Genomic DNA, 24,078 nt, shown 5'->3' on the forward strand with positions numbered 1-24,078 from the left:
TGATGCTTCTTTTTAAAAGAAAACATTAACAATGACATCCAGCACATCTTTATTGCTCAGCTTGCTAACAAGCAGCACACCTGTGTTCCAGTGGTGAAATCCATGTGCTCAGCAACACAACGCAGGCTGCAGGCTTCATCACATCCCCAGCACGTGACCCATGGAAATCAGCGACTGGAGCTGCTTCCTGCCATTTCCGAGAATGAAAAGAAACAGAATTCACTAACATCTTAAAAATCCTTCTACAATGATTTTATTATAAATATGTTCTTTTGGAATAAACAAATATTGCATTCAAGACTATGGGCAAACTTGCTCTAAAGTAACAAACGAGGAAGAAAGGAACCAGGAAAAATACAGCAAAGACACCTGCATGCCACACTCAGCACCTTTCTCCCAGGGAGTAACAGAAGGTTAACAGGGAACATCACATTGCCCATGAGCCCATTCTACTCAAATAAGCTTTGAGTTTGGTAATTTGCACTTGTTTTGTAAACTGAACTGCTCCTCTCCTCAGCCGTAAGAAGCAGATAGGAAGACAGTCTTCAGACCCCACGCATCAGCAAGAACGCTCCTGATTGTGTATCTGTGAATCTGTTCCAGGGCAAAACTGTTCCCTATTTGCCGGAAGTAATGTCAGAGTAATCCTTCAGCACTCCAGCCAAGTGTTCGTTATGAGTCTTAAAGCGTCGCTTTTTCTGTGAAGCAGGCTTTTTCCTTCTCTGAATAGGGGCCTAAAGGAAAAGGTAAAAACAATTAGAAACAACAGCTGCTCTGAGGGATGGTGCGGCCAGGATGTTCTGAGCGTGCCCAGATGCCAGCAGCTGAGGATGCCAGGTTCAGACCCTTCTCCTGCTCTGCCGCCCAGCAGCACACATGGGGGCACAGCATACACCCTGACCAGACCCCGGGCCTCTGTTCCCGAGATGCAGATGCCATCAGGAATGAAGGAGCAGGCACAAAAACCTACCAAAATGATTCTAGGCACTAAGTCAAACAAAAGGGGCGGTAAAGCCCTTCAGCTCTGTCTCTGTCATCAGGTTTAAAAACGTATCCACCATTACCGATTTTAAAAAGATCTGAAGAAAATATGGCAAAATCCTGAGAAAGGAGGGGCACATGAAGGTCTGTAATATTCTCTATTCTTTTCTATATACTTGAAATATTAGCATCACATGATGAAAAAATTAACAAATGAGACAATAATAGGAAATCATGAAGGGCTGCAATTACACTCATTTGTGGAAAGAGATTGACAATAAAGCTTCCCTTTTGGTGAGTCCTAAAAATTCACCGAACACACATCCCCACCCCACACCCCAGAAAGACACAGGTGACAAGCTATGAAGCATGACGGTGGACAAGGAAAGGGGGGAGGCGCACAGCACTGCTAACAAGGGTGCTGGTGAATCATCCCCCCTGGGCTTTGTTCTTGGACTACAGATTTTATTTGCTGGTGCAAGGCAATGTAAAAGTCATCATTTAATTACTAACATCCCCTGTGAGCAGGATTTAGAGACTATACGGACAAAAATATCTGGTTCCTAGAGGACCTGAAAGTTACTATGGCAGAACCAAGCACCAGGACGGCGAGGCTCACGGAGCAGGGGAGGGCCCCGTTCAAGTCTGAAAGGTTGTGCAGATCAAGGCGCAGCCTCCCTTTAAGAATGGGGAGAAGGGCTTGTAGCAGCTTAGAGTGGGAGAGTGGGGAACACGCAGGCCCTGGAAGGTTCCATACGGCTGGACCTCAAGAGCAGGACTACTTGGGAGGAGCTAGGTGTGGAAAGGCATTCACAGGCCTGGAGCAGCACCGAGGGCGGGTCTGCAATACCTCAGACGTGTCCTGGGCTGTGGACACTGAGAAACAATGGCGGAGGAACGACTCCCGGCTCTTCAGAGGGCAGAAAGCGGAGCAGGCTAACAGTTCCCAGGGCAGGGGATTAAGCTGCTTTGCTAGAGATTACGCACCACTTTCTTTGGTCCAGATTCCTGCATGGAAGAAATACCCTGTCGCTTCAGATATTCTTCAATTTTCTCCTCGTCCATGGAATCTACAGTGACACTCCTCCACAGTTTCTGAAATTCTGTATCAAAGAGACACTAGTTATTTTACAATCCATTTTTACAAACTATAGCAATCTTGATCAAAATCCAGGCTTCAGTGTTATCTCCTCTGGATCCAAATGAGCACATCTGATATGTCATCATGAAACAAGTCAGGGCAGAACATCCACATGCGGGACACGGTGCAGGGAAAGGCCTGGAGACAGAACTGCACCCACACAGCCCCAACAGTGGGGCTGTTTCTAGAGGCCAGCAAATGAGGGCTGCCGCGATGGAGCCGCCCTGCTTTCCTGGGCCGTCGACACCCTCCTTTAATTCCTCTATTTGGGGCTAACAGCTTATTTCCTGCTCAGCTCCCCTAAGCATGATACACTCATTCCTCTCTCATTGATAACAGAAAATAAGAAACATGTAGGGAGACGGGAACTGAAGTTTCACATGTAAATTAGGTTATTCAACAATTTATCTGCAAAAAAGACTTCTGAAATCAAATAACCTGGGAACTGGTGACTAAGGACGCATGAAAGAGAAAGGGGGGATGGCTGAAATAGAAACACTATCTCACCTCCGCTCCGTAACACAAGGAGAAAGGCGACAGTCCCGCCTGCATCTTGTCTTCAGAAACCTGTAGTCCCTCTGCCACGTCACTATTTTTGCAACCAAGGGAGACCACAACTGGGAAGCATCCCAAATGAACATTATTTACATCTTACATTCTGCTCCTGAAGACAGGTTCTGATCACTGGTTTCACTTAATTATCAGAAGCTACTTTCAGACACAAAATCCTAAGACTTACACACTCAGGAATGAAAAAAGGAAAAGCTCTCTGAGCCCTGAGGCTTCACAGAGCCTCCCGCTCATAACTGCCCCACGCACTGAGGGGATGCGCCTTCCCTTCCTTTCTTCCCACCCCAGACCCTCACCCAGCACCGCCCTCCTTTTCTTCCAGAGCCATAAACTTCCCACAGTCCGTTTACAAATGATAAATGAAGTAGGCACCCGATACTGTGCTAGGCCAGATTTCTTTCCTTTTCCCCTTTTCCTTCCTTCCCCCTTTCTCTCTCATTTCAGTACACGCTGCATAAAGCAAATGATGCCCACACAGGCGGGACTCTGGTGATACCATGGAAATCTGTTTACTGCCACCTACCCTGAAGCTTTTCATTGCAGGTGACCAATGGCAAAAGTGGCAAAATCTACTACAAAGAATTCAACCTGAGCATAAAGGTATTTAAATCCAAAATGTCTCTAAATAAGATTTTTTAATTTCCATAGATACATTAGGGGTTCTTTCTACTACACACCCACTGAACGTTCATCTGCACACATTATGGACATGACCTAACTGATAACAACTGTCTGCATGATTGTCTCGGCCTCTGTAAGCTCCTTGAGAGCAGGGAGCTCTATTTCCATCTCGTTTCCATGATAGTCGGCACTGTACCTAGCACATGACAGGTCCCCAGTGATTTGACTACTGAATGTATGAAACACCATCACTGTCTACTACAGCCTAGACAAGACATCAACGATTTGACTACTGAATGTATGAAATACCATCATTGTCTACTACACCCTAGACAAGACAGAGTGTTTTCTTTTTTTAAAATTTATTTATTTTTGAGACAGGGTCTAGTTCTGTTGCCCAAGCTGGAAAGCAGTGGCACAATCTCAGCTCACTATAACCTCCACCTCCTGGGCTCAAGCAATCCTCCCACCTCAGCATCCTGAGGAGCTAGGACCAAGGTACACACCACCATGCCCAGCTAAGTTGTTTTTGGGGGGGTTTTGTGTACAGATGGGGTTTTACCATGTTGCCCAGGCTGGGCTCAAACTCCTGAGCTCAGGCAATCCATCTGCCTCAGCCTCCCAAAGTGCTGGGATTACAGGTGTCGAGCCACCATGTCTGGCCTTTTTTTTTTTTTTTTTTTTACATTTTTTAGACTTTTAAAAAATAATTTTACACTAACAAAAGGGTTACAAAATGAGTACACAGAGTTCCTATATGCCCTTTATCCAGCTTCCTCTAATGTTAACATCTTACATAATTGTATAATTATTGAAACTAACATGGACATATTACTATTAATTCATCAACAGGCCTTACTGAAACTTCACGAGTTTGACCACCAATGCCCTTTTCCTGGCCCAGGATCCTGCATTCACCTGTCACATCTCTTTGGTCTCCTCCATTCTCTAAGTGTGGCCAGTCTTTGTTTCCCCACTGGTCAGTTGTTTTACAGAACCTTCCATTTGGGTTTGTCTAGTATTTCCTCATTACTAGATTGAGGTTATGCAATTCTGGCAAGAACAACACAGTAACGAGCTTGTGCCCTTCTTGGGGCACAGGAGCAAGCTACATAGTGTCAACAGGGAGCTGGTAAAGGCGACCATCAGGCAAGGTGCTATCTCTCAGGTTTCTCTGTCATGAAGCTATCAGTTTTTCTTTTGTAGTTAATAATTAATGGAGAGATATTTTCAGACTATACAAATACCCTGTTTTCTCATACTATCACTAATTTTATAATAGCATCCATTGGTAGTGCTTACCTATAAAAATGACTACTTGTAAGTACCTACTGACAAATTATTTCCATCATTCCTTCCATATGTACTAATAGAATTCTATCGTAATAGGCTGGGCACGGTGGCTCACACCTGTAATCCCAGCACTTTGGGAGGCCGAGGAGGGTGGATCATTCAAGGTCAGGAGTTCAAGACCAGCCTGGCCAACATGGCAAAACCACATCTCTACTAAAAATACAAAAATTAGCTGGGCATGGCAATGGGTACCTGTAATCCCAGCTACTCAGGAGGCTGAGGCAGGAAAATCACTCGAACCTGGGAGGCGGAGGGTGCAGTGAGCTGAGATAGTGCCACTGTACTCCAGCCTGGGTAACAGAGCGAGACTCCATCTCAAAAAACAAAACAAAACAAAAAACAAAAAAGCTGCTCTTTCTTCAGTTCACTTTTTGTTGAGACAGGGTCTCACTTTGTCACCTAGGCTGGAGTGCAGTGGCACAATCTCGGCTCACTGAAGCCTCAACTTCCTGGGCTCAATCAATCCTCCTCCCTCAGCCTCCAAAGTGGCTGGGACTACAGGCACGCGCCACCACACCAGGCTAACTTTTGTATTTTTAGTAGAGACACGGTTTCATCATGTTGCCAAGGCTGGTCTCGAATGTCTACACTCAAGCGATCCACCTGCCTTGGCCTCCCAAAGTACTGGGATCACAAGCCTGAACCACTGTGCCCAACCTCCAACTTGTTTTTCAATTATTAAATGTAGCAGAGACTCATGGATATTACTGTACAGATTTATATCTACATATTTATTACACAGATAATCCATGACGATCAGTATTTATTTATTTATTTATTTTTTTTTTTTTTTGAGACGGAGTCTCACACTGTCGCCCAAGCTGGAGTGCAGTGGTGGGATCTTGGCTCACTGCAAGCTCCGCCTCCTGGGTTCACGCCATTCTCCTGCCTCAGCCTCCTGAGTAGCTGGGACTAGAAGCGCCCGCCACCACGCCCAGTTAACTTTTTGTATTTTTTAGTAGAGACAGGGTTTCATCGTGTTATCCAGGATGGTCTCAATCTCCTGACCTTGTGATCCGCCCGCCTCAGCCTCCCAAAGTGCTGGGATTACAGGCGTGAGCCACCGTGCCCGAACGATGATCAGTATTTATTTTGTGGTTCAAACATCCCAGCTCTAATCACTAAGACTTCCTTCATGTTGGTTCCTATGTCCCTGACTTGCTTCCTTTTTTTTTTTCCTCCAGTTTTTCTTCTTTCTCTCACTTTCTGGTACTAAAAGATGTTCCAGGTTCATCTTGTATTTCCCCTCATTTGGAATCAATCATTTCTTCAAGGATTCCTGACTCGTTTTATTATAGAATGGTATTTAAAAACCAAGATCTACATATTTTGGGTTTTTAAAAATAGCCATCTCTTTTTTGAAAACAAAATGATCAAGGGACATCAAACTTAACGGCAGATACTTTACTATAGCAGAAGACAGCCAAGTATCATGAAAGTCAGGCACACTCTAAACTACAAGGGTAAATAAAATCAGAACTGATTTAGAAATCTACTCTCTTAGCAGAAGAGGAGAAAACAGACTAGAATTTAAAAGCTCAGATTTGATCCTTTCATTTCAAAAGACCCTTTCTTGTCCCACATGAGTTAAGAATAAAAAACTGTAACTGCCATAGAAGGGAAGAAAACGAGCCAACTTACCAATGAAGCTTTGCTTAAAATTCCCAAATAACGCACTCACATTTTGTCTGTGCTTAGCCCTTTCCTGTAAATGCAAAAGTAGCACAACAGTGTGGTGCAGGCCTCAGAGCCAGATGGCCTGGCTGTGACCTCAGTTACCACATTTCCTGCACAAAGTGGCGCAAATACCTCAATTTTTCTGCCTCCATTTCTTCATCTATAAAGTGAGGATAATAATAATACCTGCCTCACCAAGCATGGTGGCTCTGTAATCCAAGCACTTTAGGAGGCCAAGGCAGGCAGATCACCCGAGGTCAGGAGTTCGAGACCAGCCTGACCAACATGGAGAAACCCCATCTCTATTAAAAATACAAAATTAGCCAGGCGTGGTGGCACATGCCTGTAGTCCCAGCTACTTCGGAGGCTGAGAAAGGAGAATCGCTTGAGTCCGGGAGGCAGAGGTTGCGGTGAGCCGAGATCACACCACTGCACTCCAGCCTGAGCAACAAGAGCGAAACTCCGTCTCAATAATAATAATAATAATAATAGTAATAATAATACCTGCCTCATAGAATAGTGAGGATTAAAGGGGTTAATAAAGCACCGAGAATAATGCCTGCAAATGAAACAGCATTATCTACACCTATTACTGTTATCATCACCATCTAACACCCATCATAATTTTCTGGGTGCTGGTGTCTTTAATAAAGGCAATATAAAACATTTAAGAAGAGGATCCGCTACTAGACACAAAGTGATCTCATTTATGTAAAGCAGAAGAAACAAAACTTCTAAAAATTTCTTAAAAAGCAAAAACACATACATATTAAATACATCATAAAGATGTGGAAAATACACACCAATAGGTATCCCTACAGAAAAGAATATAGTTTGCTTAGAGAATTTTCATTTTTTGCTCTGCAGACTTGACAAAGGTTTTATTAATAATATGCAGAAATATTTGTGTATTGCTAGTGTAAAATTTTAAAGAAATAACCTAAAAATAAGGAGGATCATATTTACCAATAATTCACGCACTTGCCACTTTTTCTCGGCCCCACATTAGGCTATGGTGTTCTAGTGTTAGCATTAAGGTACAACTTTGCCCTTTAAAAAAAAAAAAAAAAGAAGGCCAGGCCCAGTGGCTCATGCCTGTAATTCCAGAGCTTAGGGAGATGGAGGTGGGAGGATTGCTTGAGCCCAGGAGCTCAAGGCCAGCCCGGGCAATATATCGAGACCCCATCTCAAAATTTAAAAAATGAGCCAGGCATGATGGTGCTCACTTGTAGTCCCAGCTACTCAGGAGGCTGAGGTGGGAAGAGCGCTTGAACCCAGGAGTTCGACGTTGTGAGCTACAATTGTGCCTCTGCACTCCAGCCTGGGAGACAAAGAGAGACCCTGTCTCTAAAACAACAACAACAACAAAACCAAATGCAGAATCTCAACCAGCAACACACCATGCCTTCCTCCCTTTTCCTTTAACAACACATGTTATTAACGTGACTTTTTATCCTCAAAAGTGTCATTATATCCACTTTGCAGTTCCAGAAAATAGGACATTTCTCGATTTACCTCACCTTCTAGTGATCTTACATTTGAGACACTATCAAAATAATTTCTCTTGTGTGCTACACAGAAAAATGCACCCCCACCCAAGATGTCCACAACTTAATCCCCAGAACTTGTGAATACATTACCATAAAAGAGACTTTGGTGACTAAGAATCTTGAGATGAGGAGATCTCAAGATTTGGATTCTGAATTAGAAGAATTAATACTGTTAAAATGTCCATACTATCCAAAGTGATCCACAGATTCAATGCAATCCCTATAAAAATTCCAATGTCATTTTTCACATAAATAGAAAAAATAATTCTAAAAGTCTAATGGAAACACGAAAAAAACTGAACAGCCAAGGCAATCTTGAGCGAAACAAATAAAACTAGAGGTACCACACTACTTCAAACTATATTACAATGCTACAGTAATCAAAACAGCATGGGACTGGCATAAACAAAAGCCCAGTAATGAACCCATGCATTTACAATCAGCTGATCTTTGACAAAGGTGCCAAGAACACACAATGGGAAAAGGACAGTCTCTTCAATAAAGGGTGTCAGGAAAACTGAATATCCACATGCAGGAGAATGAAATGAGACCACTGTCTCATATCATATAGAAAAATCAACTCAAAAGGGATTGAAGACTTAAACATAAACCTGAACCTGTGAAAATACTACAAGAAAACACAGGGAAAACAACACAACACTGCTCAGGGCAATCATTTTTTGGATTTGACCCCAAAAGTTCAGGCAACAAAAGCAAACATAGACAACTGGGATTACAACAAACCAAAAAGCTTCAGCCTGGCAAAGTAAACAGAGTGAAGAGACAACCTACAAATTGGGAGAATATATTTGCAAGCAATACATCTAATATGGGGTTAATATACAAAATATAGGGCAGGTGCCATGACTCATGCCTATAATCCCAGCACTTTAGGAGGCCGAGGCAGGAAGATTGCTTGAGCCTAGGAGTTCGAGACCAGCCTGGGCAATACAGTGAGACCTTGTCTCTACAAAAAATGTTTTAAGATTAGCCAAGTTTGGCGGTGCATATTTGTAGTCCCAGCTACTCAGGAGGCTAAGATGACAGGATCACTTCAGCCTGGGAGGCCGAGGCTGCAGTTAGCTGAGATCATGCCACTGCATTACAATCTGGGCGACAAAATGAGATGCTGCCTCCAAAAAAGAAAAAAAAATTATATATATTTTCCATATATATGGAACTCAAAATAATAGCAAAAAAAAAAAAACCTGATTTAAAAATTGGCAAAAGACCTGAATATTGTCTGAAAATTCAGAAATCCTGAAATGTCAGAAATATTCAGACATTTCTCAAAAGAAGATATACAGATGAGGCCAGGCACACTGACTCATGCCTATAATCCCAGCACTTTGGGAGGCCAAGGCGTGTGGATCACCTAAGGTCAGGAGTTCGAGACCAGCCTGGCCAACATGGTGAAACCCCATCTCTACTAAAAATACAAACTCAGCTGGGCGTGGTGGTGGGCACCTGTAATTCCAGCTACTTGGGAGGCTGAGGCAGAAGAATCGCCTGAACCCAAAATATGGAGGTTGCAATGAGCCGAGACTGTGCCACTGCACTCCAGCCTGGGCAACAGAGCAAGACTCTGTCTTAAAAAAAAAAAAAAAAAAACACACAAATGACCAACAGATATATTGCTCATCATTGCTAATCATTAGGGAAATACAAATCAAAACCACAATGATTTCCAACTGGGGAAGAGACTTAAAGGAAAAAGGAGAAAGAGAAGTACAATGAGCCATCACTTCACACCTGTGAGAATGGTTATCCTCAAAAAGACAAAAGATAACATGCACTGATGAGGATGTAGCAAAGGGAACACCTGTACACTGTTCGTGGAAATGTAAATTGGTGTAGCCATTATGGAAAACTGTATGGAGTCCCCCCAAAAAACTAGTAACTAGATTATCATTTGATCCAGCAATCCCACTTCTGGGTATTTATTCTAAGGACTTGAACTTAGTATGCTGAGGAGATGCTTGCACTCCCATGTTCATTGCAGCATTATTTATAAGTCAAGATAAAGACTCAGTCTAAGTGTCTATCAATAGATGAACGGATAACAAAAATATATATATACACACAATGGAATTCTATTAGCCTTAAAAAAGAAAGGAATTCTGTCATTTGCAACAACATGAATAAACCTGGAGGACACTGTTAAATGAAATAAGCCAGGCACCGAATGACAAAAACCACATGTTTTCACCTCTACGTGGAATCTAAAACAATCAGAACTCAACAGAAGCAGAGAGTAGAATGATGGCTACTAGAGGCTAGAGAAGGGGAATGAGGAGGTGTCGGTCCAAAGAAAAAAGAATCTTGCAAGGCAGGTTATCCTGGATTATTTGAGCGGACCTAATGTAATCACAAGGGTCCTTATAAAGCAAAGAGGCAGGCAGGAGAGCCTGAGTCAAGGCAGAAGCAGAGGTCAGAGTGATGCTGGGACACAAGCCAAGAAATTCAGGGAGCCTCTGGAAGCTGAAAAGGCAAGGAAACGAATTCTTCCCATGAGTATCCAGCAGAAGTGCAGCCCTCCTTACCCATTTAAGACTTCTGACCTCCAGAACAGTAAGATAATACATTTGTGTTGTTTTAAGCTGCAAAGTTTGTGGTAACATCTTACAGCAGCAACAAGAAACTAATACACACTGCTTGAAAATTTTCTTTTTAAAAAAGTACTGGCCTGGCCCGGCACAGTGGCTCACGCCTGTAATCCCAGCACTTCTGGAGGCTGAGGCAGGCGGATCACGAGGTCAGGAGTTTGAGACCAGCCTAACCAACATGGCGAAACCCTATCTCTACTAAAAATGCAAAAAAATTATCCGGGCATGGTGGCACGCACCTGTAATCCCAGCTACTCAGGAGGCTGAGGCAGGAGAATCGCTTGAATCCAGGAGGCAGAGGTTGCAGTGAGCCAAGATCGCACTACTGCACTCAAGCCTGGTGACAAAGCGAGACTCCACCTCAAAAAAAAAAAAAAAAAATTGGCCCGGTGCAGTGACTTACACCTGTAATCCCAGTACTTTGGGAGGCCAAGGTGGGAGGATCACTTGAAGCCAGAAGTTCAAGACCAGTCTGGGCAAAAGCGAGACCTCCATCTCTACAAAAAAAATTTTTTTAATAATAAATTGGTCAGACATGGAGGCATATGCCTGTAGTCCCAGCTAAGAGACTGAGGTGGGAGGATGGCTTGAGTCCAGGGGAGTTCAAGGCTGCAGTGAACTATGACTGTGCCACTACATTCCAGCCTGAGCAACAGAGCAAGATGCTGTCTTAAAAATAAAAAATAAATTTTAAGTATAACTTAAGCAGGCAGGATTATAAAGACAAGTGCCACTTCATCCTCAACATTTCAACAAGTATTTCTTGAGAATTCTGTCACTACCACAGTATGACCTGCTATCTGGACATCTGTAAAGAACAGGCATCGTCTGCCCAAATCTGTGCAGCAGAGGCTGGACAGAATGAGAAGAACTTGGCAGCACTTGCTGTTCTTGGTGATCCTGCTGAAATCTACACTGAGCAATTGCACTTTTTACTCGGGATAAACACCAGATACCAAAACAAAAAGGAGAGAAACCGTGTGGTAACTCTTTGCCTTGAAAACTGCTTTACAATGGGAGAAACACCATATTCTTTTGAACAACTACTTTAAATTGTCCTTTTATTTTACTAAGGTATAATTTATGAAAATTAAAATCCTGCACATTTTACTGTACAGTTCCTGAAGTTTTGACAAGCATATGGTCATGCTAACAACACAACGATAACGATATAGACAGTTCCACAACCGCAAATCACCCTATGCTCCTCTGCAGTCACTCTCTCCACGGGCAGCCCCTGATCTGTTTCTATGGTTCTGTTTCCCAGGAATATCATAAACGTATAAATAAAATCACACAGCATGTCCCTTTGGAATCTGCCTTCCCTCATGAGACATGATGCCTCTGAGATTCATCCATGTTGTTGGAATGTCAGTCCTTTGTTCCTTTTCATTGCTGAGTTGTATTCCATTGTAAGTATGTGCCACAGTTAAGGGGAAGTTAAGGGACAGTTAAAGGATGTGAGTTGTTTTAAATTGTTGGTGGTTATGAAGAAAGCCAATATAAATACCCATGAATTTTATGTGAATTTGGGATAACACCCAAGAGTGTGATGGCTGGGTCATACAGTAGTATATATTACAATGTAGAGATCTGTACCTACTATTTAGCTTTCTAAAGGACACTGGACCCATGTCTCACACCATAAACAAAAACTCTAACTCCTAGAGGAAAAAACAGAAGTAAATCTTCATGACCTTGGATGAGGCAATGGTTTAGACATGACACCAAAAGCACAAGCAGCAAAAGAAAAAAAGATAAAGGACTTGATCGAAATTAAAAACTTTTTTTTTTTTTTTTTTTTTTTTGAGACAGAGTTGCACTCTGCCACCCAGGCTGGAGTTCAGTGGCACAATCTCAGCTCACTACAACCTCACCCTCCCAGGTTCAAGTGATCCTCCTGCCTTAGCCTCCCAAGTAGCTGGGATTACAGATGGGGACCACCATGCCCAGCTAATTTTCGTATTTTTAGTAGAGACAGGGTTTTGCGATGTTGGCCAAGCTGGTCTCAAACTCCTAACCTCAGATGATCCACCTGCCTCAGCCTCTCAAAGTGTTGGGATTACAGGTGTGAGCCACTGCGCCTGGCCCAAAATTAAAAACTTTTATACCTCATAAGACACCATCAAGAAAATGAAAAGACAACCCACAGAATGGAAGAAAATATCTGTAAAGCATGTATCTCACAATGGCCTTGTATCCAGAATAAAGAATTCTTACAGCTCTGTAATAAAAGCACAAAACAATTTTTGAAATGGACAAAGGATTTCAATAAACATTTTGCCAAATGAAATATACAGATGGACCGGGTGTGGTGGTTCACACCTATAATTCCAGCACTTTGAGAGGCCATGGCAGGAGGATTACTTGAGGCCAGGAGTTCAAGGTCAGCCTCGGCAACATAGTAAGACCTTGCCTCTATAAAAAATTAAAATATTAGCCAGGTACCATGGCACACCTGTTGCCCTAGCTACTCAGGAGGCTGAGAAGGGAGGATTGCACGAGCCTAAGAGCTTGAGGCTGCAATGAGTTATGATCGCATCACTGCACTCAAGCCCAGGAAACAGAGTGAGACCCTGTTTCTACACTAAAAAAATAAAAACAAAAATAAAAATAAAATAAAAAATAAAATGGCCAATCAGCACATAAAAAGATGTTCAACATCATTAGTCATTAGGGAAATGCAAATCAAAATCACAGTAACACTTCACATTCACCAGGATGGCTAAAATCAGTGTTGGCAAGGGTGTGAGGAAAGCAGAACCTTCCTAAGTTGCTGGTGAGAATGTAAATTAATGTAGCTGCTTTGCAAAATAGTATGACAATTCCCCAAAAAGCTAACCATAGAATTACCATATGATGTAGCATTTCTATTCCTAGGTATATACCTAAGAGAAATGAAAACACATGTCCACACAAAAACTTGTATAGGTATGTTAATAGCAGTATTATTCATAACAGCCAAAAAGTGGAAAAACCCAAATATCCATCAACTGATATATGAAAAGTGTATGGCCATACAATAGAATTTTTTTTTTTTGCTATAAGCACTTAATGCTCTTTATTTCCCTATAAGCACTGCTATAGCTGCATCCCATGAATTTTGATACACTGTGCTTTCACTTTCATTTAACGCAACAATGTTTTTACCTCCCTGTGATTTCCTCCTTGAACCATAGGTTACTTAAAGGTATTTAATTTCAGGCTGAGTGTGATGGCTCACATCTGTAATCCTAGCACTCTGGGAAGCCGAGGTAGGCAGATCACTTCAGCCTAGGGGTTCGAGACCAGACTGGGCAACATTGCAAAACCCCATCTCTACAAAAAAAAATACAAACATTAGCCAGGCATGGTGACACACACCTGTAGTCCTAGCTACTTGGGAGGCTGAGGGAGGAGGATCGCCTGTGCCCAGGGAGGTCAAGGCTGCTGTGAGCTGTGATCATGCCACTGCACTCTAGTCTATACAGTGAGATTCTGTCTCAAAAAATACATAAATAAAATTATTTAATTTCCAAATGGACAGTTTCCAAATATAGCTAGCTCTGTTATTGATTTCTAGCCTAATCATTATGGCCCACACACATCGTTCATGTATAGTCAGCCTTTGGTATCCATGGGGGATTGGTTCCAGGACTCATACAGATACCAAAATCTACAGATGCTCAAGTCTCTGATATCAAATGGTATAGTATCTACATATAACCTATGCCTATCCTCCCATGTACTTTAAATAATCTCTGGATTACTTATAATGGCTGGTACAATTTAAACACCATGTAAATAGTTATACTGTATTGTTTAGGGAATAATGACAAGGAAAACGTCTGTATGTGTTTAATACAGACACAATTTTTTTCCAAATATTTTCAGTCTATAGTTGGTTGAATCCACAGATGCAGAACCAAAACACATGGAGGGCCAATGGTACTTTCACTTCTTTCAAATACAATTAAAGCTTGTTTTGTGGGCTAGAATACCACCATCTTGGTGAATATTCCAGATGAACTTGAAAACATATGCACAGGGCCAGGCACAGTGGCTCATGCATGTAATCCCAGCACTTTGGGAGGCTGAGGCAGGTGGGTCACTTGAAGCCAGGAGTTCTAGACCAGCCTGACCAACATGGTGAAACCCCGTCTCTACTAAAAATAAAAAAATTAGTCAGGTGTGGTGGCGCGTGCCTGTAGTCCCAGCTACTCAGGAGGCTGAGGCAGGAGAATCACTTGAACCTGGGAGGCGGAGGTTGCAGTGAGCTGAGATCATGCCACTGCACTCCAGCCTGGATAACAAGAGTGAAATGCTGTCTCAAAAAGGAAAATATATGCACAGTATTCTGTTGCTGCAGGACAGTCTGTTCTATAAATCCCAATTAGGTCAAATTAGTTGATGGTGCTCTTCTGGACTTCTATATCCTAATTTTCCATCTATCTGTTCAATCAACTACTGAGAGAGGAATGCTGTAGAGTCTGTGGATGTATCTATTTCTCCTTTTAGTTTCATCCATTTTTAATTCATGTATTTGGAAGGCCTGTTGTTAGATATATAGGTATTTAGGACTACTATGTACTCTTGGAGAATTGATACTTTTACCATTATGTTATGTCCTTTTTCTTTTTGAGACAGGGTGTGGCTCCGTCACCCAAACTGGAGTGCAGTGGCACAATCATGGCTTACTGCAACCTCCAACTCCTGGGTTCAGGTGATCCTCCCACCTCAGCTTTCCTGAGTAGCAGAGACTACAGGTGCACACCACCACACCGGGCTGAGTTTTGTATTTTTTGTAGAGATGACGTTTCGCCACATTGCCCAGGCTGGCCTCAAGCGATACTCCTGCCTCAGCTTCCCAAAGTGCTGGGATCACAGGTGTGAGCCACCATGTCTGGCCCATGTCCTTCTTTAATCCTTGGTAATTTTCCTGGCTCTGAAGTCTACTCTGTCTGATATTAATATAGCCACCCTAGCTTTCCTGATAGTGTTTGCACAGTATATCATTTTATATGGTTTTACTTTTAACGTGTCTATATTTATTTTTTAATCTTTCTTTCGAGACGGAGTCTTGCTCTGTCACCCAGGCTGGAGTGCAGTGGTGCAATCTTGGCTCACTGCAGCCTCCGCCTCTTGGGATCAAGAGATTCTCCTGCCTCAGCCCGCCAAGTAGCTGGGATTACAGGCGCATGCCACCACACTCAGCTAATTTTTGTATTTTTAGTAGAGATGAGGGTTTCACCATGTTGGCTAGGCTGGTCTTGAATTCCTGACCTCAGGTGATCTGCCCACCTCAGCCTCCCAAAATGCTGGGATTAGAGGTGTGAGCCACCGCACCCGGCCTAACCCATCTATATTTAAAGTGAGTTTATTTTCTTTCTTTTTTTTTTTTTTTTGTAAGACAGAGTCTCCCTCTGTCGCCCAGGCTGGAGTGCAATGGCGCGATCTCAGCTCACTGCAACCTCCACCTCCCCGGTTCAAGCGATTCTACTGCCTCAGCCTCCTGAGTAGCTGGAATTACAGGCACGCGCCACCATGCCTGGCTAATTTTGGTATTTTTACTAGAGACAGGGTTTCACCATGTTGGTCAGGCTGGTCTTGAACTCCTGACCTAAAGTGGCCTAAAGTGGGTTTCTTATAGACAGTATATACTAGACAGCTGCAGGAATGGATCTTTAAAAAAAAAAAAAAAGTGGCCAGGCACGGTGGCTCATGCCTATAATCCCAGCACTTTGGGAGGACGAGGTGGACAGATCACCTGAGGTCGGAAGTTCGAGACCAGCCCGACCGACATGAAGAAATCCTGTCTCTACTAAAAATACTAAATTAGCTGGGCATAGTGGTGTATGCCTGTAATCCCAGCTACTGGGGAGGTGAGGCAGGAGAATCACTTGAACCCAGCAGGTGGAGGTTGCGGTGAGCCAAGATCACACCACTGCATTCCAGCCTGGGCAACAAGAGCAAAACTCCATCTCAAAAAAAAAAAGTATATACTAGAGTCTTGCTTTTGCACCCAAGCTGAAAAATAGTGTGTTTAGACCATTTACATTTAACACAATGATTAATGTAGTTGGAATAAAGGCTATAATCTTCACCACTGTTTCTATTTGTTCCATCTACGTGTTTTCCTTCTGTCTCTGTGTTCATTTAGATTAGCTGGATATATTTGTATGATTCCATTTTATCTCCACTATTAGCTTATTATATTTTTTTCAAAAAATGTTTTTAGTGGTTGACCTAGGTTTACAACATACATATTTAATTAATCACAGCCTAGCTTACAGTAAGTCATAGCATTTCATATGTCGTGTAAAGACATTACAACAGTATACTCCAAATTACTGATCCCTTCTGATCTTTGAGCTAATTTGTCACAAATTTAATTTCACATAACATGCCCTAAACACAAAATATAGTGTTAATATTTTTAATTTATGGTCATCTTTCAGAGAAATTAGAAAAATATTTTTAAATAATAAAAACTCTATCTCCAAGAAACATATTTGTATAGATCCAAATGTCTAATGTCAAACCTCTTCTTCCTAAACAACTTCCTTTAATATATCCAGTAATGCAGGTCTGATGGCAATGAATTCTCTCCATTTCTGTTTCTCTGAGAGAGCATTTCTCCTTCATTTTTGAAAGATTATTTTTGCCTAATGCAGTTGCTCACACCTGTAATCCTAACATTTTGGGAGGCTGAGGAGGGAAGAATGCTTGAGCCCAAGAGTTCAAAACCAGCCTTGGCAACATAGTGAAACCCCATCTCTACTACAAATACAAAAAAAATTAGCTAGATGTAGTGGCATGTACCTGCAGTCTCAGCTACTCAGGAGGCTGAGATGGGAGGATGAATTGAGCCCTGGAGGCAGAGGTTGTAGTGAGCCAAGATTGCACCACTGCACTCTAGCCTGGGCCACAGAGTCAGACAAGAAAAAAGAAAAGAAAGGAAAGGAAAAGGGGAAGGGGAAGGGGAAGGGGAAGGGGAAGGAAAAGAAAAAAGAAAAGAAAAGATTATTTTTGCTGTGTACGGAATTCTGGGTTGAAAGGATTTTCTCCCTTTTGGCCATTTAAAGATGTGCTGCATTATCTTTCGGTCTGCATGGGTTCTAACAAGAACCCTGCGTTCTTTTTTTCCTCTGGAATTAGTCTCTTTCCTCTGACTGCCTTCAATATTTGCCATCTTTCATATTCTGCAGTTTGAATATGATATGCCTCGGTGTTTTTCTGTGATTTGCCTGGTTTGGGGGATGATCTATTTGTGTTCCCTGAGCTTCACAGATCTTTGGTGTCCATCATTAATTTTAGAAAATTCTTGGTCATTACATCTTCAAGTATTTCTTCTGCCCCGTGTTCTTTCTTTTCCTTCTCAGACTTTACAAATTCAGACCACTTGATACTGTCTCACAGCTCATGGGTGCTCTGCCCTATTTTTTTTCACACTTCAGCAGTATACAAGTTCACAGACTCCTTCTTTGGCTACACCGAGTTTAATAATGAGCTTGTTGAAGACATTTTTCACCTATGTTACTGTCATTTTCATTTTTAGCATTTATTTTATTTTCTTACAGTGTCTATCTCTGCTGAAATATCCTACCTGACCATACAAGTTGCCTGCCTTTTCTACTAGATATTTTAACATACTAAACAGTTATTTTAGATTCCATGTCTGGTAGTTCCAAAGAATTTGGTCTTAAAAATGTCCTGTCTCAATTCCATGTCTGGTAGTTCCAAAGAATTTGGTCTTAAAAGTGTCCTGTCTCAATAGTGTGTTGTTCCTTCCTTCCTTCTTTTTATGCCTCAAAAACTTTTTTGAAAGCAGGATATCCTCTGTAAGATAGCTGAGACTGAGGTAAATAGTTTTTATGCCTGGGAAATGGGCCCGCCTTTCCTTCTGCCAGATCTTTAGTGTGTGGAGGTTGAGTCAATCTATTGTCAGAACAGAAGCGTGGTTTGGAATTTGTTGCTGCCATGGTTACCCACAATGTACCACCAGCTTCGAACTGTGTTAGGGTAGTGGCTGGTTTGCCAGAGGATGTTTTCCTCAGTGTCTGTTCGACCTTCAGCTTTTTTGGTCTTCCTTTTATGCTGCATCTGAGCTGGTCTGCCTCCATGTTCTTGCGCCTCTCACCGATCTCCAGTGTCACCTGTTAGTCCACAGCTGTTAGCCTCGTATGGATGGGAAGATTCTCTGACACTAGGACGAAGCCTTGGTCTTGGACAAACACTGTCTTCCTTGGTGACTGGTGTGTGGCCTTCTCAGTGCTCCTGCCCTTTCTCCTCCACTAAAGTTCTGGGCCTAGCACATATTCTTGTCCCTCGCCAAAGATGAAAGACTGTTTTTCTGTTCTCTTTCCACAGTGGTTTAAGGCTCTTATCTCATAGGAGCAAAGAAGGGAAGAAAGACTCAGACAGGGCTTCATGTCTTTCCAAAAGGATCTACTGTCCCCCTCCTCCAGGGGGAACAGTAAGACACACTTTCTCAGTACCCACACCCTAGCCTCAATCTTTTTTGTAAGCATCCAATGAAATCTGTGGAGAAGAGCCTGTGAGTGGATACAAATACTCCCTGTGTCTGCAGCCCCCCAGGCGATCTCTGTTTTCTTGCTGGTCCACACTAAGTTCATTAAATTTTAACTGAATTCTCCTGCAGGATGTTCACTTTGTCTGTCTCAGGTAAACAAGTGCTCAGGTCTTACCTTTCCATGGGGGTGCCTGTCTGTCCTTACAGTTTGGGTTGGGAGGTTGACCTGCAACCTCAGCTCACTGATGAATTCAAGAAGATATCAGCATGCAGACTTCTGGGGTTTGTTGTTGCTGTCAGGGTAGGAACGATGCTCTCTCTAGCTTTCTCCATTCTAAGTAGAAGCTAAAAGTCCCCAACTATCTGCTTTTCAGCTAAACTTTTAAAGGCTGTTTAATGAATGTGGCTAGCTTTGCTCACTATAGGCATATATGAAAGAAAATAATTTCAGGTCAAACTTCCAACTCAGCAACAAAAATACCTCTGTAATCCCAATAAAGCATGCAAAATTACTGTTTTAAAATGTAGGCAATAGCCAGAATTTTACATGTCAAACTTATTATTATAGCTGTTGAAGAAACTATATCCTACCAAAGAATAGTTCTGGTATTTTGATCATCAATTTGTTAAGTTCTAATTTATCAACATGTGAAAACTGCATTCATTTCTTTAGAATAAGTATTACGTATCTGTCCAACAAGTCAACTGTGTACTTCTCTCTGTATAACAACAAAGGCAAAATGGGAAAAAAGTACGTATGAAAAACATACCTTTTACTCATTGGTTAATTTCATTCAATACACTTTCTACCACTGCAAAATTTCAGTTCCTTGAAGACAGAAATTTCTTTGCCTTTCTACCTGATATGCACAGAAGCTTACATATTGCGGGCCTCTTATGACACAATTGCAGAGGTAATATTACCTACTTAAATAGTGGCAGCAACGGTCTGGAAAGCTGATCTGTATATTAATATACAGAAAGAATACACAACACTATAAATTTTCATGGCACAATAGAACTGAAAGTACACTTTAAAATTTTTAATTTAACTAGTTCCTTTTGTTTAAAAGTCACTTGAGCTATTTTCAGAGAAAAACCCTGAATAAAAACTCTTCAATTTTTTTCAACAAAACATTTATACTTAATCCCTGCCTTTCCTTAGCTCAATGCTGTTGCAATATTTAAACATGACATCTACTATGTAAATGTAAATATATGACATCTACTATGTAAATCATTTAAATATGACATCTATGTAAATGTATTACAGCTGCATAAATACTTAAGATGAATACAGGAACACCGGTATTTTAGAGGTACAATCTCACAGAATCTCAAATTTAATTACTTTTTAAAACATGTGGGGACAAAATGTTCAGTTGACAAAGAGAAATAACCTGGTTTTCTTTAATTTTATAAAATGAGTGAAAGAAAATGTTTAAAACAAGACAATCTTCGGCTGGGCATGGTGGCTCACACCAGTAATCCCTGCACTTTGGGAGGCCAAAGTAGGAGGATCATTTGGCCCAGGAGTTCAAGACTAGCCTGGGCAACAAAGTGAGACTCTGTCTCTATTTATAAAAATTAATAAAATAAAAAACAAAAATACTCTTTATGTTCTATAAGGTCGGCAAAGTCAACTAAAAACACCCAATCAGTATTTGTGAGGACATGAAGAAATAGATTCCTTCTCATTTACTACTGTGGAGGTATAAATTGGCCCAATTTTACAATAGACATTTGGTAAGGCATTAGTATTTTCAAAAATATGTCTCTCTTTTGATCCAGCAATTCAACCTCAAGAAAATGTACACACAGCACTATTTATAAAAGCATAGAGCAAAAAATAAAACCAAAAAAATAAATAAATAACTGGCTGGGCACAGTGGCTCACACCTGTTATCCCAGCACTTTGGGCGGCTGAGGCAGGCAAATCACTTGAGGTCAGGAGTTCAAGACTAGCTTGGCCAACATGGTGAAACCCTGTCTCTACTAAAAATACAAAAAATTAGCCAGGCATGGTGGTGCATACTTCTAATCCCAGCTACTTGGGAGTCTGAGACAGGAGAATCGCTTGAACCTGGGAGGCAGAAGTTGCAGTAAGCCGAGATTGTGCCATTGCACTCCAGCATGGGCAACACAGCGAGAGTTCGTCTCACCAAAAAAAAAAACAAAAAAACAAAAAAACTTTCCATCTGTGGAGTTTGTATGCCTGGAAATGGGCCAGAAAAAATTGCTTTAGTGTATATCAACAAAATAGAATGCCATGTAGCCATTTAAAAAATAACGATCAGGCAGGGCACGGTGGCTCACACCTGTAATCCCAGTACTTTGGGAGGCCAAGGTGGAAAGATCACCAGGTCAAGAGATTGAGACCATCCTGGCCAACACTGTGAAACCCTATCTCTACTAAAAATACAAAAATTAGCTGGGCATGGTGGCACCCGCCTGCAGTCCCAGCTACTAGGGAGGCTGAGGCAGGAGAATCGCTTGAACCCGGGGGGCAGAGGTTGCAGTGAGTGGAGATCATGCCACCGTACTCCAGCCTGGTGACAAAGCGAGACTCTGTCTCAAAAAATAAATAAATAATGATCTAAAACAGTATGAGAGCCCCAGAGCACAGACTCAAAAGTGGTAGCTACTATAAGAATCCTGAATTCTTAAGATAAAGGTGAAACTGTTTAAGCTTCAAGTAAGAAAAGTTGCCAGCAATGAGGAAAAAGATTGTCCATTAGAATTCTCATCAGAAACACCAAAAACCATAACGTAACTGCAAAAAATCAGCACAAATGTGACCTAAGACTGCTAAACTGGCTTTCTTTGCTATCTGTTTAACCAAACACAAAACTATAACACCAGTGAGTCAGTGACAGATAGATAAATAAATAACCAGGTTAAGTAGGATTAAAATGACTAGCACCTTGGGTACTATTTTATTTTTCCAATACTAATAATAGTTCACATTACCATGTTCTTACTTTCCACCAGATTCTGTTCCAAGTTCCAGGCACTTTTATTTATATTCAGTCACTTAATCCTCAAAGACAATGAGGTAACAATACCATTATTTCTATTTTACAGATGAGGAATCTCAGAGAGGGAGGTTAAGTGTCTTGCCTAGGCTAGTAAGGGACTGAGCTAAGATAAAACCTACATGGAATGAATAAATCTTTTCTTAGAGTAAAAAAAAAAGTAATAAAAAATAAATTTAAAAAAGATAAAACCTACAATCTAACTCCTCAGCACCCGCCTCTTCCCGATCACATTTATACTACCTTTAAATGAATAAGCTCCTGACTTAAGGAAAGAAATGCCTTCGAAAAATAAGATGCATGCCTAGGTCCAACTACTCTGTGTTCACTTCTACACTGGATTGAAAAATTACTACGCCATCAACTCTCTCCTTGAGCTAATTCTCATTTTAGGACAAGTGCTTCTATTACAGACAGAACCCTCTGTGCGCCTGAAGTGTGCGCACTCAGAGTTCCTCTCTATGGCTAAGGCTGCCACCTAGTGGAACGAAACGAAAATCTTCACACAAAGCATAAAGCATTCTGAGGCATAAAAAGAGGAGGAAGAGACGAATGTTAAAATGTGTCCATTTTCAATGAGTATTCCCTGGAAACACATTCCTTATATCATTGACAAAAACTTGTTTTGTTTTGTTTTTTATTACTGATTTACGTAATACTGGCACTTTCAACTAAAAGACTGGTGGTACCTTACCCGAGGTTCCTGTAAGTGGCTGTTCCCTCTGGTGTCTCTACAGCACCGTGTGAACACCAAAATGACAAAATGAAAACAGCTGAACTACGCTTCCTATGCCATTCTACCCGCTCAGCCTGGAAGGTGAAGGACAGCAACCTCATTCACTGTGATCTTCCTTCCACCACGGAGCGTGCGGAATGACAGGAGCCGGGAAAAGGAATCTGAAGACAGTGGGTCTCAATCTTCCTCTATTCTATCAACATAAATTGGACCTTTAACCAAGTTCCCAACAAGGGGAATTTTGTTCTCCAGGTGACATTTGATAATGTCTAAAGATAGTTTTGGTTGTCACACTGCAGGGAAGCTAAGCTACTGGTATCTAAACAAGCCAAGGATGCTGATCAATGCCCTACAAACAAGGCTCAGGACCACTCCCCACACCAAAAAAAATACTCAACCCCAAATGTTAACACTGCCAAGGTCGAGAGCCCTGCTTAACCCCTACCATCCTTCTTAAGAGGGACACAGATCAGTGAAAAATACCAATTTATAATAATAAGCTGAGCCTACAAACCCAATTCTATTTAACATATATAAACAAAGTATTTTTGGTACTTTTAATAAACTTTTCTAGGAATATACAATGTATATTGTACACAGAATATAGCATTATTAACCTTGATAAATCACAGAAGAAATGTACTTTGTAATTTCAGAACTTTACCAAGAATTCTTTACCACTTAAGGAAGAGACCAGTTATGAAATCTAAGTTGCCAATACATCGTAACTATATTGGCCCATCGGTGGCTATCATCTTCATGGTGACTCTACGATAGAAAGATATACAGCTGTTTCACTTCTATTCCATTTACATTCTAGGATAACTGCCTGAGCATTTATACATTTTTGAATCTTTTTTTTTTTTTTTTGAGACAGAACCTTGCTCTGTTGTCCAGGCTGGAGTGCAGTGGCACAATCTAGGCTCACTACAACCTCCACCTCCCAGGTTCATGCGATTCCTGTGTTTCAGCCTCCCAGGTAGCTGGAATTACAGACACGCGCCAGCATGTCCGGCTAATTTTTGTATTTTCAGGAGAGACGGGATTTCACCATGTTGACCAGGCTGGTCTTGAACTCCTGACCTCAAGTGATCGCCTAAAGCAGGCCTCCCAGAGTGCTGGGATTACAGACATGGGTCACCGCACCTGGCTGAAATAAATTTTTAAACCATAAAAAATATATTTTAAAGCACAAAAATATTTTTTCATTTATTCTTTACATTACACAGGGTATTACACTGACTTTTTAAGGAAGTATGTGTATCAGTAGGTTATATTATCTACAAACTTTATTTC

The 24,078-nt window shown here is 41.5% G+C and overlaps 1 protein-coding gene across 1 annotated transcript in view; it reads right to left on the reverse strand.

Annotated features, from left to right (window-relative positions):
• Positions 1-230: 230 nt before the first annotated feature.
• Positions 231-24,078, reverse strand: part of GTF2E2 (general transcription factor IIE subunit 2) — an 81,878-nt gene continuing 58,030 nt past the window's right edge. The window contains exons 7-8 of the mRNA XM_054497933.2: positions 1,969-2,084; positions 231-734 (exon numbers count right to left, since the gene is read on the reverse strand). Of these exons, the coding sequence (XP_054353908.1) occupies positions 618-734; positions 1,969-2,084 (233 nt within the window). The 3' untranslated portion in view covers positions 231-617. The remainder of the gene's footprint in view (positions 735-1,968; positions 2,085-24,078) is intronic.

This window comes from Pongo pygmaeus, chromosome 7 (assembly GCF_028885625.2).
Source record: "Pongo pygmaeus isolate AG05252 chromosome 7, NHGRI_mPonPyg2-v2.0_pri, whole genome shotgun sequence".
Lineage (NCBI taxonomy): Eukaryota > Metazoa > Chordata > Mammalia > Primates > Hominidae > Pongo > Pongo pygmaeus.